Source organism: Chamaea fasciata, unplaced genomic scaffold (genome assembly GCF_029207755.1).
Source record: "Chamaea fasciata isolate MVZ Bird 193981 ecotype frontalis unplaced genomic scaffold, bChaFas1.0.hap1 SCAF_7, whole genome shotgun sequence".
NCBI classification, from domain to species: Eukaryota; Metazoa; Chordata; class Aves; order Passeriformes; family Sylviidae; genus Chamaea; species Chamaea fasciata.
The window spans coordinates 53,596,915-53,619,517 of NW_027094092.1; the positions used below are offsets into that span (position 1 = coordinate 53,596,915).

General features: G+C 41.4%; 1 protein-coding gene across 1 annotated transcript in view; it reads left to right on the forward strand.

Annotated features, from left to right (window-relative positions):
* The window catches only part of KIF26A (kinesin family member 26A), a 95,294-nt gene extending 73,211 nt beyond the window's left edge, over positions 1-22,083 (forward strand). The window contains exons 6-15 of the mRNA XM_066188918.1: positions 5,370-5,579; positions 7,552-7,645; positions 8,136-8,398; positions 8,650-8,833; positions 9,125-9,284; positions 10,996-11,158; positions 11,706-15,090; positions 18,538-18,728; positions 19,598-19,748; positions 20,604-22,083. Coding sequence (XP_066045015.1) covers positions 5,370-5,579; positions 7,552-7,645; positions 8,136-8,398; positions 8,650-8,833; positions 9,125-9,284; positions 10,996-11,158; positions 11,706-15,090; positions 18,538-18,728; positions 19,598-19,748; positions 20,604-20,779 — 4,977 coding nt within the window. The 3' untranslated portion in view covers positions 20,780-22,083. The remainder of the gene's footprint in view (positions 1-5,369; positions 5,580-7,551; positions 7,646-8,135; positions 8,399-8,649; positions 8,834-9,124; positions 9,285-10,995; positions 11,159-11,705; positions 15,091-18,537; positions 18,729-19,597; positions 19,749-20,603) is intronic.
* The last annotated feature ends 520 nt before the right edge of the window (positions 22,084-22,603 follow it).

Here is a 22,603-nt window from a genome sequence, read left to right on the forward strand (position 1 = left end):
GAAGCCAGGCCATTGTTTTGGTTGGTGTGACTCCTCTGTCCGGCTCTTCTCAACTCCAGCTGGTTCAGTGTGTTGGGAAGGTCTAGAAATTATGAGCCCACCCCAATGGGTCATGTGGCAATGCTGGAGAAGGTCACAGCATGGGAACAGTGACTCCACATGGCAGTGGGGCAGAAGGTCTCTCCTGTGACCCTTTGGTATGAAATGGGGTTGCCAGTATCAAAGGAGGACCTGCGCTGCAAGGAGAGGAAGGGCTGGTGCCAGCCAGGATGGAGATCCCTCAGTTTCTGAGATATTTTGGTGTTTAGGTGTAAACTGTTAAATATCCATCTAGATTTGACTTCCATAAATGTTAAAGGTCTCAAAGTCTAGAGTTTTGTCTCAGGACGCCAGCAGGTTACTGATATTTGAGTGGGTCTGAGATTCTCTAGTGATCTCATTGGATGTTTCTAAAATTTCATGGGGTTTGCCCCCAGAATCCTACACACAGCCTTGTGTTCCACACAGAGAACCGTTCTTTTTCCCCTCATTTATTTTTTTTTTAGAGATCTACCCTTTTGCCAATTTGTCTCCTTAAAATCCTATATGTTTGCATAAAATGGGTATGATTTTTGTTTTTATGCTTAGGTTTGCCCTTCCATATCTGGAGCAAACGAGTTCTAGTGGGTGTTTCCTGGTGTTGCTTTTCTTTGCCCTGACTTCTACTATAGCCTGACAGATAAACTTCAAAAAAAAAAAAAATTCTTTGATTGCTCAGAGACTGTGTCTCACCCTTGCCAGTGAAGGTTAAAATTGCACCCACTGTTGTGCTGGGTGAGGGGCCTCTGACCTGATGCCACAAATTTCTGGAGCTTTTCCAAATTAGGTGGTTGTTTATTTATTTTTTTGAATTCTTTATCTTGTAATGACATATTCAAGATCTATTTACCATCTTCTTTTCCCAAACACTTTTGATTGTAATAGGATTTCCTTCAGCAATTTTGCTGACCTCCTGGTTTCTGCATATACACGAATCTGGAAAAGTTCAGGAATGGAGTGTGAACCCCCAGTGTACAACCCCCACTAGATTAGAGTCAGTAAATTAATGAGATACTTCAGTTTTTTCTGTGATTTAGGTTGTCTTCAGGCACTGAGAAAAATGTTAATAATGTGCAAATGTTGTGATATTTATGTTTCTTTTATTTTTATTTGTAGAAATTGAACTCAAATACAAACCTAGCCTCTTTTTCTATCAACATCCTCATTAAAATAGAGCCTCTATCCAGTATGCAATGCCTGAATGAATGTCTATATACAAAGTCTTATATCCTTCATAATTATAAACTTTCACTTGTAATTCTTTTTTACTCTGTGTTATTCTCTGCATTGAAGAAGAAACAACAAAAGGAGGGAAATAGGGAGTAATAATACCAACTTTTAGCAAAAACGGTCATTCCCATTACAGGATGGATGTCTGTGTTAGCTCTCCTTTAGGAATATAAAAGTTGTGGGGTGCCCTGAGCCTGAGATGACTTTTCTGAAATCACCAAATCTGTATTGTCTTTCCTTTTCTGTGTTCTCTCTCTCTTTCTCCCCTCACTCCCAGTCCTTTTACCTCTCTTCGATTCCCTCCCCTCCAACCTGTTCTTTTTCCTTTACACCTGTCTTATTCTTCCCTTTCTTTATTAATTCTCGTCTAAATTTCTTTTCTTTTGTTTCCTTGCTTTGTACAAATGTTAGCAGTAGCTGGTACCACTGCAGTTGGAGTTGTCTCCAGAAACCTGGACATACTGTCAAATAATTGCCCACAGAAGGTGTGATCTTGAGTGGGCCTGAAATTAATTGTGATTAATTCTAATAATTCATTTTCATAAGCAAATAAAAGCAGTAGAGTGCAGTCATTGCTGATTTGCTCTCTAATTTTGGGCCAAAGTTACTTTCAAATTTACAGGCCCTGTGTTATACTGAATCCTCCCCTCCCTGCAAGCCCTTGTTTCTGGATGATTTCCTGCACCACATATTGCTGTCTCTACAGGTGAGCATGCCTTTTGTATGAGCGCGAGATAAAGGGACCCAGGAGAAGCTGCAGTTAAATTGATCCTAAGGCAAGAGCCATGCTGGCTCTATAGTACTCATCCTATACTGTTTTCCTGCAGTATTAACTCCAGAAGAACACTGGGATGAACTTCGGAGCTGAGAATATAAACCTGTCACTTAAGATTGGTCCTCAACCACAGGCATGCAGGAAGTGTGAGAAGAATAAACAGTATTACACTAAACCTTTCCTTTATACACACAGAAGCATGTGCATGCACCTGGGATCTGCCTGCTCTTAGTTTTTGCTTTTGTGAAGGGATATGTTGGAGTAATCTTTGTGCTTGATGGTACTTCCATGAGCATTTCTGCTTTATTTCTGAGTGAAATCGGTCTGGCTCAGCATCATGAATGAATGTGGCACATTATAACTCTACAATTACTGATAGATATCACTTAGAGATATATTTAGTGGGCAGGGAAACTAAATGGGAAATCAGTGTTTTTCTACTCTGCAAATCAGCTTTTATACACAGAACACTAAAAGAGGAGGTCCCTCAAGTTGCTTTTCTCTCCCCCTTCACATTTGTCTTGAAAGCTCATTTCCATTGTAAAAATGAAGATGACACTTGAGATCTGTTAAGTCTGGGATTTGGTTCATTATGGGAAGCTATTTTAGTATCTTTCTGCTTCAGAGAGGTGGTCTTAAAAAGCTAATTTGTCATGCAGGGATTTTCTGTGGGTGAAGCCATCATTGTGTTTAGGGGGAGCAATGCTCTGATGGGGTAACTTGCTGTTTAGGTCAGGAGTAAACCAATTTTCCTCTTATCCAAGCTCTGGCTGCTATAATCTAATAATAGATGGAAGAGGGAACAGAAAGGACTGTTTAGATAAGTGCTTTCAAAACAACATATATTTTAAAATTCATTTTAATCAAGTGACCCTGAAGTGGGCATTTATATTTACATATATTCATATAATTAGATTTTGTTTCTTTTTTTTTTGCCCTGAGGGAGGTTATTTTTTTATGAGCACCTTGGTAGCACGTCAAGGTTCAGCTAGCAGGCTAATACACAAAGCTGGCTTCATGCAGCTTTTAAGGGGAAACAGCCTTGAATGTGTCACCTCTGATGCACTTTGCTTTTGAGGCAGCTGTTTCATTTATTTTAAGGTTTGCTTGTTTTCTGGGACTGTATTTTCATATTTATATAACTGTGAAAGGCGAAAGAAAAGAAAGTGTTGAATCCGGGGACAGCTTGAGTCAACAGGTGGAACCCCCTGCAGTGTTTATGGGAAGGGTTGGTTCTTTCTTAACTTCTTTGTTTGGAAGAAATATTGGGGAAAATCTTTTAGATCTGCTTTGTGGAAAATACTTCCTTTGAGGGTGCTTGAGGGATTGTGTAGGGATGCCTGTGTGCAGCTTTGCCCCCACAGAGAGAAAGAGATGAAAGAATGGGACAGTTGAGAACTTCAGTGTTTGAATTACCTGCCCTCCCCAGCTGGTAAAGGCAGGGACAGTTCAGCATGGTGCTTCCTGCTGCTCCCACATCTGCTGTAGATCATCCTGGCTTGGCCACTGCATTTCACTGCACTCACTGGGCGTAGATGTGTCTACTGTCACCTTTCATCTTGTCTGGTACGAGGGACAGTCCCTGAGGGTGGCTCAGCCTGGACTCTGCTTGTTGCCTGCATTTCACATGCTGTGCTTTGCTTGAAGTAGGTTTTCAGCTTTGGTTCTTCTTTGCCAGTATCTCTGTGGACACAGAACTGATGGGGAAGTGCTGACTGCAAAGTCCATTTTTTTGGTAAAGACAAAAAGAATGTGTTCATGGAATAAGTGCACATATTTTAGTGACGTAACGTTCTTGAAACAAAGTAAATAGGAGTCAAATTGTTCTGGCACATTTAAGGTTACATTTAGCAAAAAAAATTACTGAAATGGAGATTCATTCTTTGTCCAAGGCAAGTGACTTTGAACCCAGTTTCTACATGCAATATCCAGCTCAGGGCTAAAAGTGAGCCTGACTCACAGAACCATAGAATTGTTTAGGTTGGAAAGGATCTTCGAGATAAAGTCTAGCTGTTAACCAGCACTGCCAAGGCCACCACTAAACCATGTGCTTTAACAGGAGAGGGTGTTTTGTGGCTCAGTATTTGTGTTGCAGAAGATGAAGGTGCTGATGGATGCTGTGGACGGTGCATGTGTAAATTGTTCAGCTGTGGTATATCGCAGCCATGGAGGCTCTTCAACCACCTGGTTAACTCTGGTGCTGTGAGAGTTGTTTGGTAGTTGAATAAGGAGATTATACTGTTGTTCAGCTTGGTACTGAAACATGTCATGCACCGTAGAAAAAAGGGATTCTCACTGAACATTGCTTTTCTTTGAAGTCTGATCTGCAGGGCAGTTCCGAGTTGAAGTTGCACCTGTAACAGTAATTTACTTCAGTGCAAGGTGTATAAAACATGCTGGTTCTGACATGGGAGCATTTCATATGGATAAATGGTTGTAAGTGGGTGTGAGGCAGTATTTCACAGGTTTTTGAACTAAGAGTATGATTTCTAGGAAGCTTAAGAGAAGCAGGTGTGCAGCTATTGCTGGATTTTCCTGAGACCCAGTCACTTGGCTCCCATAAGGTGCTTTGGAAATCACAGCGAACATGTTGGAGCTTTCTAAAGATAATGTCTTAAAAATCTGTGTGTAGGATATCATAATCTGTAGCATTGCAATAGAAATGTACCTTGTGAGAGGTTTCTTTTCAAGTTTTTTGACCTTTTAGTGGTTTGTGGTTTGGTTTTATTCCCTTCTTTTTTTTCCCCCATTAAATCTGCAACTAACCACTGAAGAGCCTGGCAATGACAGCATAAAGGCAACTGCCTGGGACAGTCGTGAGAGAAACACCTTTCTATTAGAATAATATGACTGAGAAATTGAAAGTTTCTAGACTTATTTCAAATGCAGTAGCTGTCTGAGCTTTGCATTATTCAGACTGGTTTTCAGAGTGTCCGTTCAGTCACACTGAGTACCTGAAAGGCAGGAGACTAGAATTTTCTTTTCTTTGGCATCATGTTACACCTACAGTGGATCATACTTGCAGATCAGACATTGATAAATTGAATTGGTAAAACTGGAACAGCATGAACTGAAGAGACAAAGTGCACCTTTGAAACCTAATTAGTTCAGTGAAGACCCCAGGCTGGAATATCTGGCTCTGTTTTTGTCCCACGGTTGTTCTGACACACCTAAACATCACAAACAAACACATCATGGGAAGGGAAGTGGGTTTGGGGGGAATGCTTTGCATGTGTTTATCTGTAGCTGGGAACTCAAGTTGTTGCTTTCTTCTGAATCCTTGCAGGTGAAAGTGATGGTAAGGATTTGTTCCTCTCAAGGAGCACACGAAACGTCTGAATCCATGTCCTTCCTAAAGGTAGACCCACGAAAAAAGCAAATCACATTTTATGATCCAGCAGTGACTGGGCCTTCCAATGCAGGTCACAGAAGAGGTGTTGTTGCTGTCCCAAAGATGTTTGCCTTTGATGCAGTTTTCCCCCAGGACGCTTCACAGGTACTGGAGTGACTCACGCAAACCTCTTGAGTCTTGGCCACTGCGTTTGATTCTCTGAAGAGTTTGTTTCTGGGGAGTTTTATTTGAATGCCTTAATGCCTGGAAATAACATGGTAATTAGTAGACAATTGGGTAAATTCTTACATCTTCTGTTTAGTTGAGATGTAAAATTAAGGAATAATAGCTGGGGAGATAGGTTTGCTCACTAAATTACCTTCTTGTGCATTCTCTTGGTAGAGAAAGTCTCACAGCCAGCTTGAAATCCAGTTTTCCATACAGCTAGGTTTTAACCCATTTGATGGAACTGAAATAAAGTCCTTCCCCATAGCTTTCAAGGGGAGATAAATGTGCTTAATGTTAAACTAAATGCTGTTAGGAGCATAGATAAAGCGAACCCCTTGGGATTGTTATACTGGAACAGGGAGCTTTTATATTATCTGCACCTTTTCCAGTTTGTTTATACTTTGGTTTTGACTGATTATTTTATGTTGATGGTTGTGCTGATGGTGGTGCATGTCTTTCTTTTGGCCTGCAAAATGGAGCATTTATTCAGTAGTAGCCTCAGACCTGAAATCTGCTACACAGACAGGATGGCTGGTCTTTGAGAGGATTGGGGTCTGCAGTATATTCAGTGAGGTTGCACTCATGGACATCTGATAATTCCTTCTGTGAAAAATCTTTGGTTCGGAAAATAAAATCCTAGAATAGCTTTAAAAAGAAGTAACTCAACAGCGTTTGAAGAACTACACCAAGTCTGAACTGCTGAAAAAAAGTTAGGGTGAAAAATACGGCACAAAGCATCCAAGGTGAAAACAGTTTTATTAATGTTGAGAAAATATGACAAGGTCTAGTTAGTAATCCCCTCCTCAGATCTTCTTCTAGGGTTTTGTTTAATTTTTTGTGTCCTGGTCTGTAGACAGGAAAATATCTATTGAGTCTAAGTTCTAGACAAGCACTGAAGATGGAAAATGACTTCCCACACACATCAGTGCCCAAAGCACAGGTAACCACATCCAGAAGCTGTTTTTAGATCCTGCCTAAGTTCAAACAGGATCTTTGTGCAGCAATATGCAACAGCAATCTCAACGTTAGTCCAGAACTGGAAGTGAGGTTTTCTAACTTGTGCTGCCAGCCCTGCTGCAAGGTGGCTGGTCACCGACTGCCTGTCTGCTGGTTTTGGCACCAGTCCTTCCGGCTGCTGACCCCTGGTTTGGGCTGGTTTTTCCGTTCCTTGCAGCAGGCCTGTTAGGTGGCCTGTTGTGACGTTTTCGGGTGACGTTGGCCACTGCAGCTCCTTCTGTGGAGGCATTATTGCTGGAGGCAAGCTTGCTGCAAACAGAGCACCTGCAAACACAGCCTTATCATTTCACTGTAGTTACATATTTACAGCAGGCCCCTACCCTGCCCCCAGTTGCTGTACTTAATAGATCATCTTATTGTGTATTTGAAACATTCCCTGATGTGGATAAACTGGTTTTAGCACAATCGAGTATTTTAGCAAGTTCTCTTTATTGATGATGATGTTTCCACTGGAAGAGGAAAATGTGATACTATGAAATCTTATTCAGGCATCTTAATGTATTTTCTCCAGTATGGATGTCTTTTTAATTCCTGTGAGCACTCCTGAGTAGCTTAATTTCAGTGGAGTTGCTACTATTACTGAAAAGCCGTGGCTAAGCTATTATACCAGCAGGAAGCCTGGTTGGATAGCATTCAGTTTGCTACATTAGTCATAGAATCAATATTCCAAGAGAATAGGTTTAATAGAATTGAAAACTATTTTAGGCTGTAGTAGCATATTTTATTATTTTTTTAAGATAGCATAGTTACTAAAATAATAGAACTGATGCCATAAAAATGGGGAGAATATTGCGCCTCAAAAATATTGAGTCATTCATTTCATTACAGAAGAATAGTAAAAACCACAGCAGTGTATGCTCTTTCACTTATTTGTCTCCAATTTTTCTTTCAGGCTGAGGTATGCTCTGGAACAGTAGCAGAAGTAATCCAGTCTGTTGTGAATGGTGCAGATGGTTGCATATTTTGCTTTGGTCACGTCAAGCTTGGTGAGCTCCCAAATTCGTTACAGTTAATTACTATGTCAGTCTGGTAATTACATGCTGTCAGCTCCTGGAACAATAAACCTGGAGTATATGAATAGATTAGAATTTCTTTTTAATTAGCTTTGCAAACTTATCACGGTTTATTTCTACACTGTGATTGTAAGTTTTAATTTGAAAAGGTAAAATGTAGCATCAGATTAGCTTATTCAAGAGCAAGTTTATGTAAGTGCATTGTGATGAAAATCAAAAGATCAGAGATGTTTTTAACATTAATTTGCTGTGGGTCTGGCTTACAAAACTTGCAAACCTAATTGAATAAATAGGAATGGATTATTAATTACATACTTTGAATTTTTTCACCTCTTCTTTCCCTTATCTGTGCAGCACGTGGCATTACATGTAATGTACTCTGGTGATATCAGGTGGCAGTATGAAGACACACTGCCATGTACAAGAAAGGCTAATTCTGTTTATGTTTCTCTTTTCATTGTAGGAAAATCTTTTACCATGATTGGGAAAGATAACTCCACACAAAGCCTTGGTATCATCCCCTGTGCAATTTCTTGGCTCTTCAAATTGATCAATGAACGTAAAGAAAAAACTGGAACTCGTTTCTCTATTAGAGTATCTGCTGTAGAGATCAGTGGCAAAGATGAAAACCTTAAGGATTTGTTAGCTGAAGTAGCCACTGGCAGCCTTCAGGATGGCCAGTCTCCTGGGGTTTATCTGAGAGAAGATCCAATATGTGGAACCCAGGTATAATGAATTTCACAACATAGATTTTTCTGAGCCTGACTTTCTTCTACTTTTTATTTCCTTTTATCTGACAACAAATATGACAACTTTTAAGCCAGTAAAAAAAAAAATTATTGCTTTTAATTTATAAGCCTTTCTCCCATGGTGTACATATTTGTTTCTTTTAGTGCCCTGGAGATTTAGCATGTTCAGAAAAAAATAATAAAAAAATGCCCTTGTGCTAATTAGTCATTTTCTTGTTTATATTCAAGCTTCAAAACCAAAGTGAGCTGAGGGCCCCGACAGCAGAGAAGGCTGCCTTTTTCCTTGATGCTGCAATTGCTGCCAGAAGCACCAGCAAACCTGAATGTGAGGAGGAAGATAGGAGGAATTCACACATGCTCTTTACTCTTCACATATACCAGTATCGTATGGAGAAGAGCGGCAAAGGAGGAAGTATGAATGTTCTTACCATACTGTTTATTTTTAAATGATGTGGTCCTGCATTAGTTTTAATAATAATTTGCAATTACTTAAAAAAAAAATGAACTCTCAAGCCAGTTGAGTCACCTTTAACTTTTGTAGCTGTGACTAATATCTGGTTTCCTCACAATTAGATATTAATTTGGTCATTATTCCATGCTGTATTCATTATTCTCCTCATTTGAATGCCTTTTGAATACCCGGTTTGGCTTGAGTCCATTGCAAGAATGTGATGTACAACTGTTTTTCCCCTTTTTGTTATAGTGTCTGGAGGACGCAGTCGTTTGCATCTCATTGATCTAGGGAGTTGTGAAAAAGTGCTGAGCAAGAGTCGAGATGGAGGAGGCTCTCTGTGTCTCTCTCTCTCTGCCCTGGGCAACGTAATTTTGGCCTTAATTAATGGTGCTAAGCATGTGCCATATAAGTAAGTGAATTCTAGTCTGCATTCTCTTAAATTTGTGGCTGGTGTTACCTGAGAAATGGATTGCATCAACAATTTACTCTTTACCTAGAATGAAGTTAAAGGAAATTCTGTTAGAGAGGGGTCTGTCTTCTTTTAAGGTCACTCCTACAGATGTATGTATCTGTTCATCTGCTTGTCCATATTAACATACACACAGGTTTTTAAATGTTCAAGTAACATGAAATTCTTAGTTAGATGGCCAAAAATGGTATATTGGTATATACTGAATTTGAGTGAAGAGTTGGGGAAAGTTTGATTGCTGTAAAAAGTGAGGGAAAAATGAGTAAAATGTTTTCTTTCCTTCTCTCTCCTCTTTGTTTCCTGGATTTGGAATTTTTGGCTGATCTCAGCCAGCTGAACATTAGTGAATAATTGACCCCAAATTTCATAGAATTTTCTCTTTTTTTTTGCAAATGCAAAAATTGTACCGAAAATTTGGAAAATATTTAACTGAGTACTGATCAAGTATATCATCAAGGGTTGTTACTTCTGTGTGTCTTTTTAGATGATACAGCTTTTCAATTAAAAAAAAAAAACCCACAACACCATATTGCACATTAGTTTAGCAGAAGTGAATGTTTAGGTGTGTTTCTTTGTGGAGTGTCTGTGACAACATTTTTGTGTCAAACACACCTGTGGGTAGCCCAGCTTAAAGACAACAGTCACACTGTAAGCACCCTTACCAGAACTTGGCCTTCAGTCCTTAGATTTAATTGCTGCTTGTCTTCCCAACAGCACACAGTTATAATGCATTATCAATCATGTCATTTCACATATTTATCTAGTGATGCATCTCAAGCAGGTGTTTTTTTTTTTTTTTTCCTGCATTAGGCAGAGAGATATTTTCCTCAGGCTACTTGCTAGGTTTGTGAATGGAGTACAGGATGGATGGGTTAGAGTAGGGAAGGGCAGATCCTCAACTTGGTCATCTACTGTGGTTTAGTGATCAGACATGACAGGAGTTCTGTCGGGGTGGAACTCCTCAGAGGGGCCAGTAGGAAGCAGGGAGCTTCCCACTCTTCAGGAGCCATGGGAAAAGATGTCTTGGAGACCAGTGGATGGCAAAATGTCACTTGTCTTGTCAGCTTTACTGTCCACAGTGGAGGCTTTGCATCACCAGGAAAGCCTGCAGAGATAAATTCTGCTTCCCTTTCGCTGTGTCAGAACAGACCACAGGTGGCAGAATGGAAAATAGATTAGTTGGGGTGACACTTGCATTTCTAGTATCTAACGTTATATCTGTTTAGAGATTTCTTACCATTTCTGTTGACTTCTTTTATTATTGTTATAAAAGTGTTTGCATAGAGCTCACAGAGTGTAACTATCCTGGTACTAATTCTGTTCAGCTAAAAATACAGCACTCATGAGCTCTTTTGGGTAGTATGACCTAAATCTGAGAAAAGTAGTTATCAGTCAATTGTTTTACAGTTTTCTAAGCAACAAAATGACTTACCATACTGTAAATACACAGGCAGATAAATTAAAACATTGGTACCTTTGTATGTGTACATTTAGACACATTTTTAGTGTGGCCAATAACAGGGTCATATTTCTTATCTACATGTACCGTGATGCATGCACGAGAGTGAAAACACAACTTATCGTGTAAAATTCTGCAAAAAAAATTGGTGCTTTCTTTAAATAATCCTGGTGTTTTCATTTTTTTGCACAGGGACAACAAGTTGACAATGTTGTTGAGGGAATCTCTTGGGAACATCAACTGCAGGACTACTATGATTGCACACATTTCTGACTCCCCAGCCAATTATGCAGAGACTCTCACCACTGTTCAGCTCGCATCGCGAATCCACCGCATGAGAAAGAAGAAATCCAAGGTTGGTTCACAAACAAGCAGAAATGAATTCATTTGAAAATGAGTTTTCCTAACCTCTCAGCAGGGGAACATGGGATTTCTTGATGGTAGGAAGTAATACAAAATGCATAAAATCTCAGGAGAGGAACTGACAAATGACTTGGCACTGAGCCATCATACTGCCCCCAATCCTTAATCCTGATATTCCCTTCTTTTTGTTTCAAACACGTATTCTTTCTTTGCTTACATGTGAAACTATCTCAAAAGCTTCTATCAGTATTAAAAATCAATAGAGGAGGAGCAGAAAACTACTGAGGAGAAAGAAAATGCATCATATTTTATGAAAAGTATCTGAAAAGGTGTGATTGTTATACTATTACTAATACAGTAAAATATATGTAGCATGTTGATTTACCCTCCCCTCTAATATTTTCCCACTAGATGTAGTTGTGATAGTATACACAAAGCACAGAGTACATTGCAACCTGACCTTTAAATCACTTACTCTATATGTATATACTTGTTTATCAATTGATGCTAATAACTTGCCTGTCACTTGTCATTTGCAGTATGCATCCAGCTCCTCTGGAGGAGAGAGTTCATGTGAAGAAGGACATGTCCGGAGACCACCCCATCTGCGACCATTCCACCCACGAACTGTTGCCCTTGACCCTGACCTCCCTGTCCTGAGCATATCCAGTGATCCTGATTATTCCTCCAGCAGTGAACAGTCTTGTGATACTGTCATCTATGTTGGTCCCAACGGTGCAGCTTTGTCCGACAGGGAATTGACAGATAATGAAGGTCCACCAGAGTTTGTACCCATTATCCCGTCCCTAAATAAGAAGAGAAATAAAGACAATTCTGCTATTGGCAGGAGTTCTGACAAGGACCATTTCAAATGCAACACTTTTGCTGAACTGCAGGAAAGGTTAGAGTGCATTGATGGAAGTGAAGAACCCATGAAATTTGCTTGTGGAGAAATCTCTGTTGGGTCCAATTGTAGTCCTGTTCCTGGAAGTACAGAAAATGCACAGTCTAAGTTGATAAAGGAAAAAGTATCCTCCCCTTCTGGAGGATTTAAGAAACTGATTCCACAAGAAACTGCATCTCCCAAAAAGGGACATAACCCTCCTTTCCAGGCTGTTGCACCAAGGGGTGGCAATGGCAACTGTCAAGAAAATAGCACACCTCACTTGAAAGCAGAGCTTTCCAAGCTGCAGAGCAGAGCTGACAGCAAAATAATAGACTCTGTCCTGGAGGGGGAGAGAGAGACAATCACTGATTCCCTGCAGACTTCAAGGTGTAGCCCTTTGAGGAATCCGGAGCAGAATAAGGCCACAGCTGAATGTGTCTCTAAGGAAAAGTCCTTGTACGTGAAGAGACCTTTGCCAAGCCCAGCACCTCCCCCTCCACAGCAGAGAGAACACTCCCCAAGCTCCAAAGCTGAGAATTCGGAGCTGGACAATAGCAATGCAGTTCGGACTCCTCCTGTGGGAATGAGCAAACAGATGGGAAACAAGCCTGAGCAAAACCCTTTAGGAAGCACATTCCTTGTTGGTAGCAACACCCAGAGTCAGTCAGGTGCAATAGAGGTACACAGCTTCAGGTCAGCATTCAGAGGGAAATGTTTTGATCGGGATATACTGACCACCACAGTGACTTTGCAGCAGCCTGTTGAGCTGAATGGAGAGGATGAGCTTGTTTTCACAGTGGTGGAAGAGCTCTCTATTAGTGGAATTATGGACAATGGGAGACCTTCCAGTATCATTAGCTTTAACAGTGACTGCTCCCTTCAGGCCCTTGCATCAGGTTCGAGGCCGGTCAGTATTATCAGCAGCATAAATGATGAGTTTGATGCTTATACCTCACAGGAGACTTCTACTGGTGTAAATATTGATATTGTTGTGCCCTTTGCTAAGGATCCCTTTACCAGCAGCAGACGTTCCTCCATCAGTTCATGGCTTAGTGAAGTCAGCATTTGTACAATTGAAAGTGATGGGGCCCAGTCTAGTGACAGTTTTGTCGCACAGTCATCTTACAGCTGTAATAAGTCCGAGGAACCCTTCAACTTGGACTCATCCCATTTATGTGTCCCCCTGAAAAGTGCTCTGAATGACAGTGGATTTTGCTTCTCTGAGCTGGAGAGTGAGAGCTTGAGTTCCAGCAAGCTTTCCTCAGGCATCAGCAAAAGCCCTCAAACCTCTGAAACTACCAAAGCATCTCAGATAAAAAGTGCTTTTTGTGTCACTGATCAGCCAGTAAAAATTAAATTTAGTAATTCTCGTGATGCGCCTGTGATAGAAACAATACATTCTAGTCTTCCTAGGAAAACAAAAACTACCTCTTCTCCAATCCACAATAATACTGTCCTCAACTATAAAGAGCTGCAGAATCCACATGGCATATTTGAAGATCCTTGGCTGTTACGCACCGATTATCACTTGGAAGCAAAACCTGCAGAGACGCTGCTGTCTCCAAAACCTCATATGTTTGGTACTGAGAAGCAGCCAGAAAAAGCTGCCCAGTGTTTTGGCACAGCATCCAGGCCAACGAAGTCACAGACTATGCTTGCCTGCTCGCAGAGGGTTGTGGATGGTTGTGAAGTGGCCTGCAAATCCTCCAGCGGAGCTGCAAAGAAGTCAGAAGTGGCGATAAAGATGCCACAGCTGAAGAGAGGAGCCACCACACTGGGAGTGATGCCAGTGTCACACGCTAACAGTACTTTGCCAGAGTCTGGGACCCGAGGGAATTCAGATGCTCCCTTGGCCACTGGCAGCTTGAAATCGTCCCTGGGAAGGAAGAGCACACCACAAAAATCAGCCATGTTGCCCAGACCAGGTGGGCCAACACCTCCAACACCTCCTGTACGTAAATCGAGCCTGGAGCAGAAACCTGTTGGTCTGGGTAATGGTGGGGGGAAAGCCTCTGGCATGGATTTTGCCAGGGCTGCCACGCCAAAGGCTGAAGATGAAGCAGATTTGCGGTTGAAAGCTGGCTCTTACTTTAGTGAAAGTGCCAGCTGCAAAATGAACTTGAAGGGTGACCACTCTTTGCCCAAGATGACATCCAGTTTGAAGGTGAAGGCGTCAAAGAGTGAAACTGTGCACCGATACGGGAGCCACATGTCTCTGGAGAGGTGTGACAGCCTGACATCAGTTGGATCCAAAGCAAGTGTGGTGAGGGACAGCGGGAGCACTGGCAACAGCCGGGCAGGGCGCTCTGTTCCCAGGCTGGGGGTCCCTCCTGTTGCTTCCAGCATGGGTTTACCACTGCCCTTCACTGCCCCTGCACCTGGTAAAAACAGCCAGGCAAAACCCACCGCTAACCAGAAGGTGCAAGCCAACGGGAATAAAAACCGGGGCCTCTCTGCCAGTGGGTCAAAGTCTCTCAGCTCCTCTGTGAAGTCCCTGGCACAGCCTGCAGGGAAGGGCTCTGGCGTGGCCCCTGGTGGGAAGGCAGCCCCCCGTTCCGTGCAGCCTGTCAGCGGGAAACCCGGCCGTGGGACCATCATGGGCACCAAACAGGCCATGAGGGCGGCCAACAGCCGCGTCAACGAGCTGGTGTCAGGTGGCTCTGCCAAGGTGGGACACTTCCGAGGCTCTACCGACTCTGACAGCGGCAATGACAGTGGCATCAACCTCAGCGACGAGAAGTCACAGCTGCCGGTGCTGCCGTCTCCCTACAGCAAGATCACGGCCCCGCGGCGGCCACAGCGCTACAGCAGTGGGCACGGCAGTGACAACAGCAGTGTCCTGAGCGGGGAGCTGCCGCCTGCCATGGGGAGGACGGCTCTGTTCTACCATAGTGGGGGCAGCAGTGGCTATGAGAGCATGATTCGGGACAGCGAGGCCACGGGCAGCGCCTCCTCGGCACACGACTCCATGAGCGAGAGCGGGATGTCGTCGCCAGGTCGGATGAGGAGCCTTAAATCTCCCAAGAAAAGGTCAACAGGTAAGACGAAAAGGGACAGGTGGCCAGGTGTTCGCTGGTGCTCCACTGCATCCTGAGGATGGAGGCGTTCTGTGGCATCTCTGACAGAGAGGAGAGGAGGTTTGGAGGGAACTCGAAGCAGGGAGGTGGACTGACTGACTGCATGTGCCTGTGTGTGCATGTGTATTGCTGTGACAGCTGCTACTTGTCATTTATTTTACTTCAAAGCTGCAGGTGTGACACAGGTGCTGTGGTGGAGAGGGCAGGAGAGGTGTGGGTGCCCCGGGGTGCCGGCAGCCTCCCTGTGAAGGGAGAAGGCAGCAGCTGGCTTCCGGCAGATGGGGGACATGCCTTCCTTCCTCAGCAGGGCCAGGACCAGGGTGGCCCAAATACGAGGGTGTTATGGGTGGGTTGGGAAAAAGGAGGTGTTGGGTGAGTGCTGATGGGTTTTTGTGAGGATCGAAAGAGTGGTCCTGGAAGACTGGTGAGAGAAGGGCAGTGAAGTGAGGAGGAGCTCTGCTGCTAGGTGTCTGTGAGGGAATGCCAGAGAGACCAGCTAGGACTGTATTTTAGAGAGAAAGGAATAGGCTGGGAGGGGAGGAGAGTGCTTGTGAATTAGTGAGGATTGCTAAATGTGTGTTAGATTACCCAAAGGTAAGGCTTAGAGCAGTAGGGCATGTGCATAAGATGCAGCAACTCTTGGGTTAATGCTACAGCTAATCACAACATTATTGTATTGCACTCTAATGGTATTCATAGTAAGAAATTTTAGGGGGTGTGTATGTGTATACTATGAGCAGTAGGAAACTGACTGGGAGAGTTGCTTGGAAGGGCCAACTCCGGCTCACTGTGTCTGAGCACACCAAGCAAAAGTGGGTGTATGGGGGCCAAGTCCCCTTTCCTTCCCTCTAGTGCCTTTCCGTGTTGCCTTCACTACTGGTGCTCATATAAGTGCAGCTGCCATCAAGTGTATTTGTAGTCAGCTTCAAAATCTGGCTCATATAATGGGTGTTACAGTGTTCATTTCTCAGATCTAGGTTGAGATCCTGTGGTACTGTAAAGAATCCATGGCAACCAGTGCCATGTAGATCATGACCAACAGCCTCCTTCAGCAACCTGGGCATACTGACTGTTGGAGATATAGTAGGAACTAAGATCAGCAATGTGCTGGATCTGAACTTCTGGTTGGAAAGTGGCCATTACTGCAATCCCTGTAGATATCCACGATGCTCAGTTCTGGCAGTAAAACCAAATGAATGAAGTTGATCTCATGGTGCTTTCTGGTCAAGGACAATGAGTTTCTTCAGCAAGCGATAAATCATTTTGGAAACTTAGTGCAACATTTGCTGCACTTCACTTTCCATGGCATATCAGCCTCTTAAACCTTTCCTACAAATCAATATTAACAGCGGTATAAGTTGCACACATATTGAGAAGGCATTACCCACTGATGGATTTGTATTTGTTTTTGCCCCAGGAAATACTTATAAGGTCTTTAAAAATGACAAACTATTTCTTTTTCCAGTTGTAATTGCTCCATATCAGTAAATTATGTATTACTTTTTTGGAGTGCTGTAGACTTTGAGAAAATAATGTGTTTTATGCATGAAATGCGGTTTACTAGGAAGTGCATCAAATATTTCTTACGAGAAATGTTTGGTTCAGACCTATTATTTTTCTAAAATGATTGTAATCTTTGCACATTATTAGATATTCTTGGAGTAGCTTATGTAACACCAGACTATGTTGGAGTCTCTGGAATTAAGGACAGATCCTACTCCCATGTTTGTCACTGTAAACCTGTCCCCTTATCCTGTAACTTCATTCTTGAGAAATGATGTTGACTCTGGGTTGTACAGTGAAAGGAGTTGAAGTTTGCCTGTTTATTTCATGTATTTGACCTCATCTGTTTGGTGTCCTCCTCAGAGGGATCTCCTGTCCCCAAAGCAGTTACAGGATCAGGGTTATAATGTGTGGCTTCGCCCGACAGGACTGTAGTGGTGTTTCAGGCTGAATGGATTGGGGTTGTGAGAACAGTCTGGTAGAAGTAGAATCAAGTCTTCCCCTTCTGAAAACATTCCCATTTTGTTCTTATTACTTGGAAATAAGCAAGGATGCAATTAAGAATATTCTTTTCTGAAGAATATGTAAAGCAGGTAACTTTCAGGGTATCAGTGGAGGTGTGTTGCTTTGGGGGTGCCTGCCAGGATTTTGTCTTCATTTCCTGTTGAAGTTCATGACAGGGCTTATCTGACAGCCTTAACTTGCACTTACGTCTCCTGTAGAGGTCTCAGCCCAAGAGTTATTTTGGCAGCATTGTCCTTTGAGCAGAGCTGCCTTGTCTGTTTGATGTGCTCCTTTTTGTAAGAGCAGAGGAAACAAGAGTCTTCACCTCTAAGTTAGCTTTTCGTAAGAGGAGGCAATTGAGTACTTAATTTATTGTCACCAGTCACCCAAAGCCAGTTTATACTTACTGCTACCTTGTGTTATTTCAGCTTGTTTCTGGTGGCCTTCAGCCCTCCTCTTCTGAGGGATTGGACTACAGGCTTGTTAATGTTGCCTGACCAGCTCTGTGCATGTACTCATGCTTGAGACATATACTGTAAAGGTCAGATTTTTAGAGAATGGTAAGAGAATTAATAATCACGAAAAAAGCACTGGACACACCAGAGTGCCAACTCTTGCAATCAAAAGCATCAGCATTTTTTAAGGATATAACTCATCTCTGCTTCATGAAACTTGAACCCTAGGAGAAGCATAATGAAGCAGTATGATTTTCTTGCAAAATCTGGGAGCATTCTAATTGAAGGCTCCTGGAATTAGTGAGTTTTGTCATGCACTGAGCTTGTGGGTGCTGGTGCAAAGGTGTGAGATGTCTCAACTTTAGAGGTGCTCAGGGTGCAGCTTGGCTGATGCCTTCTGTGAATGCCTCTCAGTCCCACTAAGTCACTGCTGGTATTTAGCACCCTAAAATAGCAGTAGTAGTTCTGGAGGGAACTGTTTGAGCTTTGCAAAGATGTAGTGTAGTGACAGGGATTTTAGATAAGCTTGCTTGGCTTTAACTGGGGGAGCAGAAGATTTCCAGATAAATTAGCCATTATCAGTATCAGTTTTAGATTATTCACTATCTCACTGGCTTTGCAAGGTAATGAATTCCATTGTAGTCCACCAAAGAAAAATCAATCCAGGCAAAATACTTCTGCAAGGAGAGAATAAAGAACTGATGTTCAGACATCTGCTCTGGGAGAGGAACTGCTGTTGCTCCCATCTGGGAACCAAGTGAAACCTACTTTGTCAAGGCAGTAACTCAATTAGCAGCCTGAGGGTATTTTACTAAAAGGAAAAGATCAAGAAAAGCATTTCTTCCTAAGTATGCTGAGAACCTAGATCTTTCTTTAATTCACTGCAGTATGTTCTCCAGCGTTTTAGTCTCTCAGAGCCTGAGGAATGTTTGTTTTTGTATTTTAGGTCTCCAGCGTCGCAGACTGATTCCTGCACCATTGCCAGATGCTGCCTCCTTAGGAAGAAAACCCAGTGTCACTGGCCAATGGGTTGATCTACCACCTTTGCCAGGCACTTTGAAAGAGCCATTTGAAATTAAAGTTTATGAGATTGATGATGTGGAACGATTACAGCGACACAGACAAGAGGAAACTGAGGTCAGCACATATTTTACAAGTGTAGACAACTTAAATTACAATATACAGACAGAGTCCTTGCTTGAATGCCAGAATGGTGTTCAGGAAATTGAGTGCAATTAAAGTACTATAATTATTAATTTTACAATTCACATGTTGGGGTACCCTTAACACAGAAAATGAAGATGATTACTGTCTAAAATTAATTGTGTCTAACATGACTGATGGTGTAAATGAAAGTTACCAGTGAATACATTGTGAGAAGACTTCATAATCCTAGCCTGGCTGGTAGAACCTTACAGCCTCCCTCAACGATAGGATCATTAAATCTTTATGTAAACGACAAGATTCTATTAAATCAGGGATATACTGAGTTTAGCTTACTTGTAATTGGAAAACACTTCAGCTAATCCTATTTTAGAGACCAGAATTCTATCTTCTACTGATGCCTTTTTCCCCTTTCTTTTGTAATAGCCTTTCCAGGATGTTGAGAAGGTAGGAATGCTTTTTAGAAAATAAGAATTTATGTTTTAGTATTAACTGTAACTCTGACATTATCATTAGGCTGTGTTTATCATTGTCACTACTGGAAAAAAATTATCTACAAACAGTAGTAATTTCAGAATGTGTTAAGAGATGTTTGCTAATTTGGAGAAGTGCAACAAATGCTCAAGTGATGTAGCTTGCAGTTCCTCTAGATTAGAATCCATTAGTGTAAACTTCAAATAAAAAGACCCCTGAAAACCCCAGAAAAACCCCACCAACCCCACAACCAAATAAAACAACCCACCTGTTCACTCTTACATGAGCTGGGAGCAATTTTTGTCAGACTGTTATGGGCCAGCCCAAAACAGGAGAATTCATGGAGTGGTCTTTCTTTGTCTTAAAAGGGTCTGATGTATTTCCATACTAAGCTGAAGATACTAGAGAGGCGCCAGCAGCGAATCAGAGAAATAAAGGCAAAGCACGAATGTTTGAAGGAAGAGTTGGAAGAGACAAAGTGCAGGTTGATGATGGATCCAAATAAATGGAAGGAAGACTGTAAGTATTTTGCAAAAACAGCAGTATGATCAGCCTCTAACAGATTTTCAGCATGTCAGCAGTCCCGCTGAAAAACCTAATCACTTGCTAAGATATTTTGCTGAACAGAGTCCTAAAATACTCTATGACTCAATCTGTGTGTGTGAAATATGCTATTTGAACAAAAAAAATCCAAACCAACCAGAAGAGAACATCAAAATGTTAATATTAAATGTGATGTTTGTTAACATTAAATATATACTCTTTTATTATTCTTCTTTCCAAAGAAGGAAAAAATTGTTTCCATATCCATGTTGTAGCTGGGAAATTGAGGCATGAGATTTGTTCCGAGACTGAGTGCTGTTCATAACTGGAGCCTCAAGGTAGAGTTTTGCCTCTGCTGAACAAAGGGGAAAAAAAATCTTAGTTCAAGAAAAACTAAATTCTACTCTACCATATTGGCTCCTTTGTGATAGAATCATGTTTAATGAGTATTGTTATTGTATTTGGGATGGCTGAAATAACGGTGTGACTCCAATCTTCTTGGAGTCATAACATTTATTAAAAGCACACTCTTTTTATTCACTGTTCCGATACAATTGGACATGATTGGTCATTCAGACCAACACCTCTCAGTAAACATCTTTGCAAGTAAACAAGTTGGAAAAACAGCAGGTTTTAAAATCGCAAATACTAAAAATTGTTTGGAATGTCTTCTCCCAGCTCCTCCAGAGCAATGCCTGGGAAAGTCAATCTGACTTGCTTTCTCACAGGCTCTGCTGCTGCCTGATGCCAAAAAATTTCTCTTTGACCAGGCTGTCAGCATCCCTATTATGATAAAAACTTTCTCTTACTCAGTACTTTTTTGTCTGACAGTTGAAGTGGATCCTGATCTTGATAAGGAGTCACAGGAGTACCTGGAGGCACTGGAACAAGTGACAGAAGAACTGGAGCAGTGTGTTAATCTGTGCAAGTCACATATCATGATAGTGACGTGTTTCGATATCGGGATAACCGACGCGCCGGATGGAGTGAGGGAAGTGGAGGTTTGAAGAGAGGCTTTTCAAGGGACTGGAGGAAGTGAAGCTGGGTCGTCCGACATGAAGAAGAAAAGGGATAAAGTAGCTGGGAAGTGAAGGAGGAAAGGTGAAGACTAAAAAGCAACAATGAATGTTGTAAGAGAAAGAAACAGCTGAGGAATGGGAATGTTCATAAATCATTTGGTGCCTCAACGTGACCTGAGCTGTACAAAGATAAAAGTAGGATCAAGTATTGCTTCTGCCAGAGGGAAGTGAAGAAATTTAGTACAAACCCTGATGTTAATTAACGAACAAATGAACAAACATGAAATGGAAGTGCCTTTAAAGTTCATTTGATTTTCATTTTTGTATTTGGTGCTAGAATTAAAGCCAGCAAACCTAAGCAGACCACAAAATGTATTCCTACGAAATATTTTATACTGTATAGTGTATTTATGACTATATGTAAAAAACAAACAACATTGTAGCAAAAGCAATAAGTAAATTATGTTTTCATACCTGAACTTGCCTTCTTGTTTCATAGAAAAGCTGTTTTATGTAGCAGAATTAAAATTGTATTATAATTGTTTTCTTGGTTAGGGTTCAAGATATTTTTATGAACATTTATCTATTGAAAAGGAGTATTATGGCATTTTGAGATGATTGTTTTACCTTCAGGTTTTGTATTATTACTTTTTCAGATCAAAATAAATGTTTTTTTCCATTTTATATATACATATATAGATATATATTAACTGCTTACCTACTTCCTTGGTTACTAACCTCACTTTTCACAGACCTGGTCTTTTTTGGAGTCGTAAACTTAATGTGAGGAAGTCTACAAAGGGCACTGTGGTTTGTTTTGGTTTTCTTTTTTCCTCTCTGACTGCAGGAATTGAGATTTATGTTTATTACCAAAACCATAAAACAAGCAAAAAAAAAGGAGCAAAAAGTTTTTGTAAATGTTAAGTTAGGTCCATATTTTTATATAGTTTTGACTATAAATATAGCATTTGCATTTTGAACTTTTAAGACAAATAGTATATCTTTTTACAGTTTTTCTAAGGAAGGCAAACCCTCAGGATCAAGTTTATACATGCTGCATGAGATTTGTGCTTTTTTGAAGGAGGCCACTTAAGTGTGGAAACTATTGATAAATTGTTGCCAAACAAATACTTTTGAAAAGGTTTAATAGTGTATGTAATACCACATTTCATAATGAATCATATTTTCTAATCATCTTCCTTTTTATGGTTTTTTCAAATCCTTTGTATAAATATGTATTATAACAGCTTGCTTCAGTTTTTATCTGTGAATAAAAGATACATCTATTGTTATGAGTGCTTTTTGCTGTGTATGTGATTTTAATATACAGAAGACGGAGGATGGTGTCTGGTACACTGTGCTAAATGTCACATTGCATCGTCTCTGCCCAAGAGGTGCATAACTGAGAACAGAGTCCTGACATTCGTCATCATAAACCAATCAGGAAAGGGAGACAAAACACGAAAGGGTGAAATAAATAGCAGTGATAATAATTATATTCTCTTAGCACTTGATAGTTTACAGAAGAAAGACCTGCGGCTCACACGCTCGTTTTCCCTGATGAGAAAAAGCAATTAAAAATGGTTCTGAAACCACAGGAAAACTGGGAAGTGGAATCAAGCCCTGGGCCCCATAGGTCCATCCTGGCAAACTGCAACATTCATTTCTCTGCGACACTGCTATGTTTGCTCCCTGGCTGGATAGCAGCTGTGCCTGGTACTCAGCTCCTGGTTCTGGCTGGAGCCTCCCCAGGCAGGGTTAATGTAAAGCTTGTTCTTCTAGTGGCACCATCTCCAGTGTTTTCCAGCCATT